Genomic DNA, 13,926 nt, shown 5'->3' with positions numbered 1-13,926 from the left:
GAGTTTGTTTCTTCACCAGAACAGATTTGGAGAAATTTAGCATTACGTTACTTGCTCCCCAAAGGATCCTCTGCAGTTGAATGGGTGCCGTCAGAATGAGAGTCCAAACAGCTGATAAAAGCATCACAATAATCCACAAGGAATCCACACCACTCCAGTCCAGCAATTAATGTCTTGTGAAACAAAAAGCTGCAATTTTGTTAGAAACAAATCCGTCATTAAGATGTTTCTAACTTCATACTGTTGCGTCTAAAATATGAGTCCTCAATCCATAATATTGCTTTCTCCAATGAAAAAATCGAATCGAGAGAAATATGCACGGACCAAGCAAAAACAGTTCAAATATGTAGGTAGATTTTGATGTGAGAGGACAACAGTGGATAGACTTTTTTTTTTACTGGAGGAAGTGTTAATATTAATATGAACTGAAGCAATGGTTTAAAATTAAAAACATCTTGATGGATTTGTTTCTTACAAACATGCAGCTTTTCACTTCACAATATGTTAATTGATGGACTGGAGTGGTGTGGATTATTGTGATGTTTTTATCAGCTGTTTGGACTCTCATTCTGACGGCACCCATTCACTGCAGAGGATCCAACAACAAGTGATGTAATGCTACATTTCTCCAAATCTGTTCAGATGAAGAAACCAACTCATCTACATCTTTGATGACCTGAGGGGCGAGTACATTTTCAGCAAATTTTCATTTTTGAGTGAACTATTCCTTTAAGAGCTTTGGCACTTGTTTGCATGAGAAACTATCTGGATATTGCATTGAAAGATGTTTGACTTTGTGTTTCAGAAAGTCCACGAGATGCTGAAGAAGGGCTGGGATGCTGAAGGATCTCCATTTAAAGGCCAAGACTTTGACCCCTCCTTGTTCAACATCCCACACAGTGCTGTCCAGTTTTGAGGTCGCATGACATGCCAGATGGAAAGTCAGCACTTACAGTAACAAACGTACACACACTGAAGTACAGTGACGGTGTTGGTTTCTTGCGGTGCTATAAAATGTCTGCACTGCACATCTCATGCCAATATAACTGATTCACTGACACTGATAATTGTCTCATGTTTAGTTGCCATGCAAAATGGGACATTGATCATTTATAATTTTGAGTGTTTTATGAAATCAGTTGCCTGCGGTTTTCTTTGGCCACGTGTGTCTGTGATCTCACATTTGCCAAGTTATTCGGGCTTATTGATTGTTAGTTTTCATACTATTTCAGTGATCTACAATAGCAACAGTGAAATAAAGTTTCATCAGATATGTTAAGGGTTTGCACTGTTTCTTTAAGCAGATTGCTGCAGTTCACACGAGAAAGAAATTCTTTCCTTCACTTGTTTCCATCATTTGCATCAGATTTTTGTGCCTGAATCTAATAAAACCTTTTGCAAACATTAAATTTGTCTTATTGTTTGATTGCTGTCACACTGCATTAGATAACAAAGTATTGGCACAAACACACTTTTCAAGCTAAAAATGTCATAAAAATAATATATATGAAATGATAAAACTACTACTCTTTAGTTCACCCCACTCATTTTCTGTAGGGTTCAGAGGACTGGGATGGCCATGGCAGAACTTTCATTTTGTGATCCGTGACCCATTTTTGTGTTGATTTTGATGTTTGTTTTGGAAGATCCAACCATAGCCCATTATAAGATTTCTAGCACAGGCAGTCAGGTTTTGAGATTTTTTTTCATGTGCTGGTATATTGGTATTTGCTAGAGTCCATGCCATGTATCTGAGCAAGATGTTCAGGACCTCTGGCAGAAAAATAGGCCCACAACATTAAAGATCCAGCAGCATATTTAACCGTGGGCATGGGGTACTTTTTATCCCTGTGTGCAGTGCACCAAACTTAATTCTTGTGTGCCAAAAAGCTCTTTTTAGCTTTACTTGACCACAGAACCCAGTCCCATTTGATGTACCAGTAGTGTTTGGCAGCTGAATATGCTGGAGTTTGGTTTTGGATGAGAGCAGAGGATTTTTCTTGAAACTCTCCCAAATGACTTGTGGTGATGTAGGTGCTGTTTGATATTTCTTGAGGCTTTCTGACCACAAGACTGAACTCATTTCTACAATTCTTTAGCTTTGAACCCTGTAGAGTCTTTGGCCACTCAAACTCCTCCTCCTTATCTTGTATTAAGACAATATAGACAGGCAGATTTGTAACATTTCTTGTAGATACAACTTGTGATTGATGATTAAGGGAATTTGGCCTTTGTGTTATCTCGTATCTATACCTTTCTGTGAAACTGGAAGTCATGGCTGAACAATTTCATGTTTCTAGTCACCTTGGTGTGCTAAAATATGTTAAATATGAGGAGGGATATACTTGAGAGATACTTTACACATAAGAATTTCCAGGGGTGGTAATAATTGTAGCTAACCTTTATTGGAAGAAAACAAAATTGTTTATTTTAGCTTAGATTTTTGTGAATTTTTTGAATGAAAGAGCAAAAGGATAAACAATGCAGATTTATTTTCTCAGCCTTTTTTTTTTTATCATATTAACCAAGGGTTACTATCGATCGATCTATCTATCTATCTATCTATCTATCATCATATGTAGGATACACACACACACACACACACACACATATATATTCATTTATGTATTTATGTATTCAGTTTAACATGCATGAAGACCGTGACAACTGCTGTCGCGATTAAAATTACATGTGAAAATGAAAGAAAAGTGTCAATTCGCGAATTGCATCAGATTGCTTTTACGCGGTTTTTTTTTCAGCGTTGAGCATTATAACCAATCACATAGATTTCTGTTTAGCTTATGGCCAATCAGGGGCTTTTAGGTCAGTCATTGCTGAAAACAACGAGTGCGCAAATTATGTGTGTGTTTCGTGGGATGACATATTTTAAGTGTTGTATATAGATTTGGTCAGTTAAATTGAACATTATTAATTTCTAAATGTGTTATTAGTTTCATAATGACAGCACCTCTCCATACACCTACTAAAAAGGTGAAAAACGGAGAGATGTTGCACGTGTAAGCTCCGCCGCGCCCTCCAGCGGTGACAGCGCAAGTCTCTCACAGCGGAAAACTAGTGCACTGCAGCTGAACGGCGCATTCGGTGAGAGGTCGGTAAAGCAGTCGAGCCTGCTCGTCGGCGAACCTCTCCCTCACTCGAATCCGTATCCACGTTGGAGTTTTGTCCTCAAAAATCCCGCAAGTCGAAGCGACAGGAGAATAATCGTAGTGCTGGACACACAGCTCGGATATTGCCGCGAACGCTGAGGGCTGAGAAATGGCAACGACAACTTGCACGCGCTTCACCGACGAGTACCAGCTGTATGAAGAACTTGGAAAGTAAGATTTGCTTTCTCTGCCGGTGTTTGTGCATAACCCGAGTGTCTTGTATTGATATCACACATTTCCTGAATGTAAATGCATATGCAAAAGCCCAAAGGAGTTGTCAGGAAACATTCGAAGGAGTTGCGTTTAAATACTCCCACTACTGTTTAACTATATCGAGTCTATGAAGATAAACAGCGATCTGGTGATCATTTTGATAATGTTTGATGCTTTTTGGCATCAGAAATGCATCGAGTATCTGTCGGGAATCCTAAAGGCGTGTTGCATTTAAATACTCTGTTATCATATATGTTAAAATTAATGTTTACATATTTACTATATGCGCATGCATATGTTTTTTGCACGTTTGAACTCGATGCATCTCGTGCAGGATGCACAAAAGAGCTGTCAGGAAACATCAGAGTGAGTTGCATTCAAATACTCCCACTATGTTTATTTTAACTGTATGTGCTCATAAATATAAGCCGTCAGGGGTTAATTTTGAGGATATTGCATGTTTTGTGGCCCCTCTGGTGCATTTCATGCAGAAAGCTCAGAGGAGCTGTCAGGAAACATTAGAGGGGAGTTGCATTTAAATACACCCACCACTGTGCATATTACAGTGAATATTTATGTGCATACAGACAGTCTCTGATTATAAAAATGAGCATGCAGGTGTTAAATCTGAGGATGTTGCATGCTTTTTATATGCTGTCTGGAAAAATAATGGGGAGTTGCTTTGAAATGCATTAACTAAAGAGCTCTTATAGTGAGTGTATTGAATCAAAGATAAAACATGATCAATAAGGGGTTAATTTAAAGGATATTGCATGTTAATGTAGAGATATTGTGTATCTAGAATGCACAAGGGAGTTGCATTAATATGCATGGGAGTATTTAACATAATCCTGAGAATATTGCATGGTGCATTTCATGCAGAAAGCTCAGGAAGCATTACAGCAACTTACAGTGAGTTTATTTCATATGTCTGATTATAATTATCAGCTGTCAGGGGGTTATTTGGAGGTTGTGTTCAGTGTGATACATTTGAGAGTATAATCAGGCCAAAAGGTCACTACATTTTATCTCTAAACTCTTTGAAAAATTATCCTATAGGTACAAAATTTAAAAGGTACATTTTTGTACATTATTTATCCCTAAATGCTACATATTAGTATCTTAAAGTACACATTATTACTTTAAAATTACATAGTAGTATCTAAAGTGTACATTTTAATATATTTAGACAGTTTTGTACCCTTTTTCTGAGAGTGTATATGAAGGGTTGATACAGTGTATCAAGAGTTCTATAATAATGAACGTTACAATGTATCATAAACTCTGGTGAAGGGGTGAAGCAGTGAAGGGTCGCTACATTGTGTTGTTCTGTCCTGTGACATTTGGAGCTGTGAGTGCTGCCCTGCCCTGTTTGCTGATTTGGAGCTGTGAGTGGCCCTGGCGGCTGTTTGCTGTCTATAATCTGACTGTGTGTGTGTGTGTGTGTGTGGCATGCCAGCGGCCTGACGTTAGGAAATAATTTTACTCTCTCAGCCCCCCCTACTTCTCCTCCAGTCAGTCAGTATTGCGTTTCTTTTGCACCTTTTTTCTCCCGAATTATTAAACAGGCCCTGTGTGTATCACCCACAATCATATAAACACACAGATAGTAGACAGACTTCTCTCATAAGCTATTTCATAGTTTCATACCTTTTTAAACTTCTCGTTTTTATAAATACTCTGTGGGTTTCATTTTCAGTTCATCTCAACGTAGTGTATATTCCCGCTCACAGAGGAGAAATAGACATTTTTAAAAATCTTTTTAAACGTTTTGTATTTGTGATGTTTCAGCAGATCTTCACCATACTGAACTGAATATTTGACCACATCCTCAGTTTGTGGTGGAGACATGCATTTTAGCCTTTTCTTAACAGCTTTAACAGCTTTTTTTAGATAACTGTACACATCATGCATACTGTAAGTAAATAGACATAAAATATATATATTCATTTGTAATGTTATATAGAAATATTTTTTATAAATATAAATTATGAAATTTTATCGCCATTTTTGAACTGATTTTGGGGTTTAACATCAAGTTCAATGGTGTATTTTCTTCTCTGTCTGTTTCTTCAGGGGGGCCTTCTCAGTGGTGCGACGTTGTGTCAAGCTGTGCACGGGCCAAGAATATGCTGCCAAAATCATCAACACCAAAAAGCTTTCTGCAAGAGGTAAATCATGACTGCTGGAAAATGTTTTTGGGCAGGGAAAAGGGGGTTGGTTTGAACTTTGAGATAGATGATATGGCTAAAAAACCTGTGGATATTTTCAGGTCTTTTAAGGATATTTGATGCATACCTTAATATTAATGTATAGTGGACTGAAATGGCTTGAAATAATGGGTTTGTTTCAAGCAAACAGCTTGAAATTAATTAAATGATATACTTTGCTTACATAAAATGTGCATAATTTTTGGAGTTAAATTTTTACCATTCAGAACTTTGGGGGTTGGTAAGATTTTTTAAGTTTTGAAAGATTGTCACCAAGGCAGCATTTATTTGATCAACAATACAGTAAACAATAACAGTAATGTTATGAAATATCATTACAATAATTACATAACATTTCTATTATATTTTTTATAAATATAAATTATGAAATTTTATCTATCTATCTATCTATCTATCTATGTTTGTGTGTAGTGTATGTAAAAAAAAAAAATGACCTCAAACTTTTAAGAAATATTTCTTGATCACCAAATCAGCATATTAAAATGATTAGTCCGGCTGCTTTGCCATCACAGGAATAAATTCTATTTTGAAATATATTTAAACAGAAAACTGTTATTTTAAATTGTAATAATATTTCACATTAATACTGTTTTTAACGGGATTTTTTTGATCACATAAATAAATGCAGCCTTGGTTATTATTATATTATGTAATATATTATTATATTATGAATTCAATAACATTTCATGGTTTAATTTAGTTATAGGATTATGACTTTGACTGGTGACTGGTTTTTTGGGTTTGTGAGCATGTTTTCTGCTGCTGCTAAACACCTCAGCAGCCTGCGCAGCTCGGCGGTTCGGTTTTCCTGACAGGCCGTCGGCAGTAAATCAGCTCAATGTCTCCGCTGAGACGCTCAGGCTGTTTCCAGCACTTATGAAGCCACACGTTTGCTAACAGACAGACGGATCTCCGGCCTCCACCCGGACTCATGACCTTCTGCTTTATTAGTCCAGAAGTTTCTTCTTCTTCATTCTTCTTGAACGTGTTGTTTCCCTCACACTGGCAAGCAATAATTGATTTCATTAACTATAATGCATGATATTAGTGGTTGACTGAGTTTATTGGCTGATATTTGGCATTTTTTTAATTATCGGCATTGGCTGAAAAGTTTTTCTTTTTTGATCGATAAATGTCACAAGTGGGACTTCTATTGTAACAGCTTTGTGATCTTTTACTTTAGTAAATACCAAAAGGATTATTATTAGTAAATATTATGCTAAATCAATTTAATCGCAGCAGTTGTTATGCTTGTGTTATTTACGATCTTTAAATTAAATAATGCAATTTCATATATATTGGCTTCATGTCAGCCATCATAAAACATATATTGTCACCCACTACATTATACATGTTAATGTGTTCATATGCTGACCTTACTGCAATCTGCAATAATGGCACCATGGTACAGTAATGATATCAGATGGTAATACTATGGTACTTCATTACCATATGCAAATATCATTGTATTGAATTATATGCAGTATATATTTATATCTAGGCCAATATTTGATGTTTAATTTTGCATTCACAAAGAGTTAATCTTTAAAACACGAATAATTTAATAGTTTAAAGGTGGGGTAAGCGATTTTTCAAAAACGCTTTAGAAAAGGCACAGATCCCTAAACAAGACCATATCTGCAGATGAAACTTTTTTGTAGAAGCATTTTTTATATTTGAACTAGCACCTCATGACTACACCACGTTATGTACGAGAAGCTGCAAAAGACACCGGCGCAAGTGGAATGTACAAAACATGGTGACATTAATTAAGTAAATATAATGGGCGATATATTGCGTCACCAAAAATTATTGCGGTCAAGTACATATATTGCTCGATAAGTCGATATATTGATTATTGGTCGGTGAGGGGCGGGAAGTCACGGATCCGGAGCGGCTGCTTGAGACATGTGTAACTGTAACAAGGTGTGCTAAATTTAGCCAGTAAGAAATGACATCAGACCATTATCATGACTGTCTCCAGTGATTTTCATAACGCAGGTCTTTCTGAAAATAGACTCAAGGAGGCTTTTGAAAGACAGAGTGTGTTCTACATTTTGCTCCCATGTGAATATCATGAATATTTGCGTATCAAACACCTGCGTGAGGTAGATGTGCATAACTGTTATTCTTCTTAACAGTTCACCCAAAAATAAAACATTTGCTTGCATGGAACACAAATAGAGAACACAAGTGTCCCTTTAAGCCATTTTTGAACTGATTTTGGGGTTTAACATCAAGTTCAATGGTGTATTTTCTTCTCTGTCTGTTTCTTCAGGGGGGCCTTCTCAGTGGTGCGACGTTGTGTCAAGCTGTGCACGGGCCAAGAATATGCTGCCAAAATCATCAACACCAAAAAGCTTTCTGCAAGAGGTAAATCATGACTGCTGGAAAATGTTTTTGGGCAGGGAAAAGGGGGTTGGTTTGAACTTTGAGATAGATGATATGGCTAAAAAACCTGTGGATATTTTCAGGTCTTTTAAGGATATTTGATGCATACCTTAATATTAATGTATAGTGGACTGAAATGGCTTGAAATAATGGGTTTGTTTCAAGCAAACAGCTTGAAATTAATTAAATGATATACTTTGCTTACATAAAATGTGCATAATTTTTGGAGTTAAATTTTTACCATTCAGAACTTTGGGGGTTGGTAAGATTTTTTAAGTTTTGAAAGATTGTCACCAAGGCAGCATTTATTTGATCAACAATACAGTAAACAATAACAGTAATGTTATGAAATATCATTACAATAATTACATAACATTTCTATTTGAATATCTGTTAAAATGTAATTTATTCCTGTGATGCAAAGCTGAATTTTCAGCATCATTACTCCAGTCTTCAGTCTAACATGATCCTTCAGAAATCATTCTGATATGCTGATTTGCTGCTCAAGAAACATATCTGATTATTGTCAATGTTGAAAACAGTTGTGCTGCTTCATATTTTTGTGCAAACCATGATACTTTTTCAATGAATAGAATGGCATTTGATTGAAATAAATTTGTTTTGTAACATTATAAATGCTACTTTTGATCAATTTAATGCATCCTTGCTGAATAAAAGTATTAATTTCTTTCAAAAAAATCTTTCTGAGCCCAAACTTTTGAAAGGTGGTGTATTCTAAAAAAGCATAAATCTAACAATAACCACAGTAAACCTTGCATTTGCCAATAATTCTGATGTAATTTCTCACAAACTTGATCTGTAAATTCAGTTATAATTTGGAGCAAAATAATAGTGATTATCAGTTTAACCATTATGCAGCATGACTAAAATGTTATTTGACTAAAACTAGACTAAAATTCCCAGACTTTGTCAACTAAAACTTGGACAAGACAGGTTGACTTAATATGATAAAAACTAAAAAGGACATTTGACACAAGACTAGGACTTAAAAAAACAAACAAACCGCTGACTAAATTGAAAATTCTGTCATCATTTACTCACCCTCAAGTTGATCCAAACCTGTAGGAGCTTCTTTCTTCTGCTGAACACAAAAGAAGATATTTTGAAGAATGTTGGTAACCAAACAGTTTCTGGTAGCTATACTATTGAAGTCAATGGGGACCATCAATTGTTTGGTTACCAACATTCTTTAAAATGTCTTCTTTTGTGTCTAACCCTTTACCACAAGTTCTAGCAGACCCCAAAAATGAAATGATGAACTTGTAAATAAGCGTAATATGGCCACTTTAAATGATTAGGTGAATATAAAGATGTCAGCACTTAGCCTAGTTGACATGTTTGTTGTGGTGCTCTGTGATATTTTGGGTGAACGTGTCTCTGTGTGTGTGTGTGTTTTGGGAAGCATTGGCCACACACGGGATAATCATACGGGCAGCAGGTCATCACAGGCAGCCTGACCATTTGGCACTCTGCTGACAGCGTGTCTGTGCGGCCAACATGCCAAGAGCCAGGGACTCGTGTACACGCTCGAACACACAACCACGGCTTCAAGTACTCCAACACCAGGGGCTTTTGTTTCTGAAACAAAGCCATGCCACGCATCAAGTGGAAAACATTCAGATTGTCGCTTCGTCATTGCTGCTGTTGTTTTGACTCAGCTCGTGACCACATCTGACACCTCGCTGTCCCCTGACGCCCATGCGACGATCCGCTTTCACTCATATATATATATATATATATAAAAAAATTTTTTTTCCAAGTTCCATATTTTTTTATTGTTTTAATTTTAATTTCAGTTTTTGTTAACTGTATTGAACCATGTTATCGGTCAGAACATTAAATTATTACCTATAAGCTTATTGGCATTAGCTAGAATTTTAACATTAATTACTAACATGGTAATCGACTAAAACTAGACTAAAATTCCCAGACTTTGTCAACTAAAACTTGGACAAGACAGGTTGACTTAATATGATAAAAACTAAAAAGGACATTTGACACAAGACTAGGACTTAAAAAAACAAACAAACCGCTGACTAAATTGAAAATTCTGTCATCATTTACTCACCCTCAAGTTGATCCAAACCTGTAGGAGCTTCTTTCTTCTGCTGAACACAAAAGAAGATATTTTGAAGAATGTTGGTAACCAAACAGTTTCTGGTAGCTATACTATTGAAGTCAATGGGGACCATCAATTGTTTGGTTACCAACATTCTTTAAAATGTCTTCTTTTGTGTCTAACCCTTTACCACAAGTTCTAGCAGACCCCAAAAATGAAATGATGAACTTGTAAATAAGCGTAATATGGCCACTTTAAATGATTAGGTGAATATAAAGATGTCAGCACTTAGCCTAGTTGACATGTTTGTTGTGGTGCTCTGTGATATTTTGGGTGAACGTGTCTCTGTGTGTGTGTGTGTTTTGGGAAGCATTGGCCACACACGGGATAATCATACGGGCAGCAGGTCATCACAGGCAGCCTGACCATTTGGCACTCTGCTGACAGCGTGTCTGTGCGGCCAACATGCCAAGAGCCAGGGACTCGTGTACACGCTCGAACACACAACCACGGCTTCAAGTACTCCAACACCAGGGGCTTTTGTTTCTGAAACAAAGCCATGCCACGCATCAAGTGGAAAACATTCAGATTGTCGCTTCGTCATTGCTGCTGTTGTTTTGACTCAGCTCGTGACCACATCTGACACCTCGCTGTCCCCTGACGCCCATGCGACGATCCGCTTTCACTCAGACATCAGGGGCATTCATATTATCGCGGTTTTGCTACAGAAACAGGGTTTGGGTGTCTTGTGAAGGCAGTGTCAGCGCTGAAAGAGTTAATGAGGCAGGTGGAAACTGGAGCAAATGTGAGGGGGCGGGGCCTGGGTGGAGTGATTGACACCGAGTGCAGCCAATGACGCCGCAGCCCCTTCCTCAACAAGCATTGTCTTATTACACAACAAGAGCTGCTTTGGGGAAGTTGTGATTTGCTGTGAATACTTCATGTGCATAATCGCAGCACCTGCAATGCAGTATGGAGTTGACCTGGATTTACCTGAAGTGTCACACACACATGCAGCACTAGGTTGATCGGGGCAATCGACTCGGTGATTGTTTCCAATTATAATTGCTTAGTGCTGGGATAAATAGCAATAAAAGTGATTGTTGGAGCTGTAATTGTTTCTGACAGGCCTATTATCCTGCCATGCAAACGTGAGCACAGTTGCATTTGATTGCATATGGTTGGTCTCAAATAAGTGGCTTCCTCTGTGTGAAACGCCAATTATCTTTCGTTTACCACCTGGCAAATTTGTTTGCATCAAAATTGCCCGTGTTTAGTTATTCTGGGCATTTTGTTGGAATATGTTCTTTGTCACTTTGGATAAAAGCTTCTGCTAAATGTACAATGAATCAATTCCCAATAGATAAACTTAAGTCCTGGCCTGTATTTTTTCTGGTTGAATATCCCGATTTAGGACAGCACTATTAATCGAAGTAAATTTTGGCTGCACAACATGGGCAAAGATTTTTGTGATTTAAATATCAATGACTATCAGATAATGTTAATAATAATAAACAGTCATAATATAGTTTTTAAGTGCCATTTTACTCCCTCTGTATGACTTTTAGAAGTTGATTGGGTTTTTGATGTTATGTTTGAAGTTATTTGAAGTTATTTTTGCAGCTTAGAAATATTTGTTTTCTGACAAAATAAAAGCTTGATAGTTTAAAGGGTTAGTTCACCCAAAAATGAAAATTAGGCTGTGTTTTACTCACCCCCGAGGCATCCTAGGTGTATATGACTTTCTTCTCTCAGACGAATCCAGTCGGAGTTATATTAAAAATTGTCTTTGTTTAATGCCACTCAGCGGGTGTTGCATGCATCAGTCCAAAAGAAGTTAAATAAAAAGCGCCCATCCATTAAGAAAAAAGTGTCTCACATGGCTCCTGGGGGTGAACAGAGACCTCCTGTAGTGAATCGATGCGTTTTTGTAAGAAAAATATCCATATTCAAAACGTAATCATCACTTTAATGGAGCTTGCGCCAACATTTCTACATGGAAGCAGCTCCGGGCTGATGATGTATGAGGTCAGCATTGCGCATGCGCCGGTGAGTCTCGTGAAAACCAACGTTTGTTTGCAGGATCAAAGGAAGCAAAGTTTCCTTACTTTAGCAAAGGAAAACCAGTCTCCTCTTGGCTTATATCGAAATCGTCACTTCTGAGCGGTGCATGCACAAAGCTGACCTCCATACGTCATCTGCCCGGAACTGCTTCCAGTGTACAACTGTGAGCACAAGCTACATTAAAGTGAATATTACGTTTTGAATATGGATATTTTTCTTACAAAAACGCATCGATTCGCTACCGGAGGCCTTTGTTCACCCCTCGGAGCCGTGTGAGACGCTTTTTTTTTAAATGGATGGGCGCTTTTTATTTAACTTCTTTTGGACTGATGCATGCAACACCCACTGAGTGGCATTAAACAGCTTGAAAGATCAAAGACAATTTTTTATATAACTCCGACTGGATTCGTCTGAAAGAAGAAAGTCATATGATGGCTCTGGAGTGAGTAAAACACAGCCTAATTTTCATTTTTGGGTGAACTAACCCTTTAACATTAGAAATGAGAAGAAATTAAGACTGCCATAAAAGTTAGTTTTGTAATTTTTTGTAGTTTTGAAAAACATTTTTTTCATAAGTATTTGATTTTTATTTTACAGTAAAGTATTACAATAGTAACAATTTTTATTTTTCTGAGGAAATAAAAGCTTGAAGAGAACAATCAATGTTAGTATTATAATTTTACAGTTTTGCTGCAAAATTAAATATTTTTTTCATAAAACATGTTTATTCTACAGTAAAATATTACAAAAGGTATTTTTCTGACAAAATAAAATAGTATAATGTTTGAAAATGAATAAATTAAGACTGCGATTAAATTTTAGTACTGTAAGTTTACAGTTTTACTGTAAAATCAAATTTTTATTTTACAGTATTTTCAATAATTTAATAATAATAATAATTATTGTTATAATAATAATTATTATTATTATATTTTATAGATAAAGTGTTACATAATGTCATTTTTTTGCAATCACAATTTTTATCTTTGGGGAAAAAAACGCAATTAGTTTTCCCCCCCAAGTTGTGCAACCCTTATGAAATGTAAGTTGATATACATAGTTAATATACATATTGATGGGATTCAGGAGGTAATTTACAAATGTCTTAGAGGTACAGTAAAACATCCGTTTAATTAAAAAAAATGTTAGAGAGTTGAGTGTTTTTGACTAATTATCATTGAACTTCAGAGAAATATATAAATGCTCAGTAATTTTAGAATATGAGTGTATTGTGAGTGATGTGCACAGGTGTGCTTGATTAGTGTAGTCAGTCTTGGCAGGGTCTGATGCTCTTTGCTGCTGAGGTGTTTTGTGGTGTTTGGGTGTCAGCATTCTCACAGCTTCACACCAGTCGCACTGCTCCATGTGACAACTTCACGAGCTGTTGTGTGTGTGAGTGTGTTTGGGAGGGTTGCAGTGAGGCCACAATGATGCTCTCTAAACTGACTGTACCTTCAATTTAAATGATATCATGCATTTTTTATGTACTTATATACTAGCACTCAAAATGTTAATTTAATTTATAATGTTATAAAAGATTTCCATTTCAGACAAATGCTGTTCTTTTTAACTTTGTTCATTAAAAAATCCTGAAAACAAATAATTATTACAGTTTCCACAAAAATATAAAGCAGCACAACATCGGTAATAATAATAAATGTTTCTTGAGCAGCAAATCAGCATATTAGAAATAGTGGTCTGCCATTTTTCAAATATCGGCATCGGCCGATAAGTTTTTCTGTTTGGCCGATGTGTTCGAGGCGGGACTTTTATTTTGACG

At 36.5% G+C, this 13,926-nt stretch overlaps 1 protein-coding gene across 1 annotated transcript in view; it reads left to right on the top strand.

Annotated features, from left to right (window-relative positions):
- Positions 1–3,046: 3,046 nt before the first annotated feature.
- LOC107708196 (calcium/calmodulin-dependent protein kinase type II delta 1 chain-like) overlaps positions 3,047–13,926 on the top strand; it is a gene marked incomplete at its 3' end in the record, with an annotated part of 28,291 nt that continues 17,411 nt past the window's right edge. Inside the window, exons 1-2 of the mRNA XM_016512369.1 lie at positions 3,047–3,338; positions 5,457–5,551. Of these exons, the coding sequence (XP_016367855.1) occupies positions 3,277–3,338; positions 5,457–5,551 (157 nt within the window). The remainder of the gene's footprint in view (positions 3,339–5,456; positions 5,552–13,926) is intronic.

Source organism: Sinocyclocheilus rhinocerous, unplaced genomic scaffold (assembly GCF_001515625.1).
Source record: "Sinocyclocheilus rhinocerous isolate Xijiao unplaced genomic scaffold, SAMN03320098_v1.1 scaffold2401, whole genome shotgun sequence".
In the NCBI taxonomy this organism is placed as follows: domain Eukaryota; kingdom Metazoa; phylum Chordata; class Actinopteri; order Cypriniformes; family Cyprinidae; genus Sinocyclocheilus; species Sinocyclocheilus rhinocerous.
Note: the sequence above shows the minus strand (reverse complement) of the source record. Positions and strands in the feature narration are given on the sequence as shown.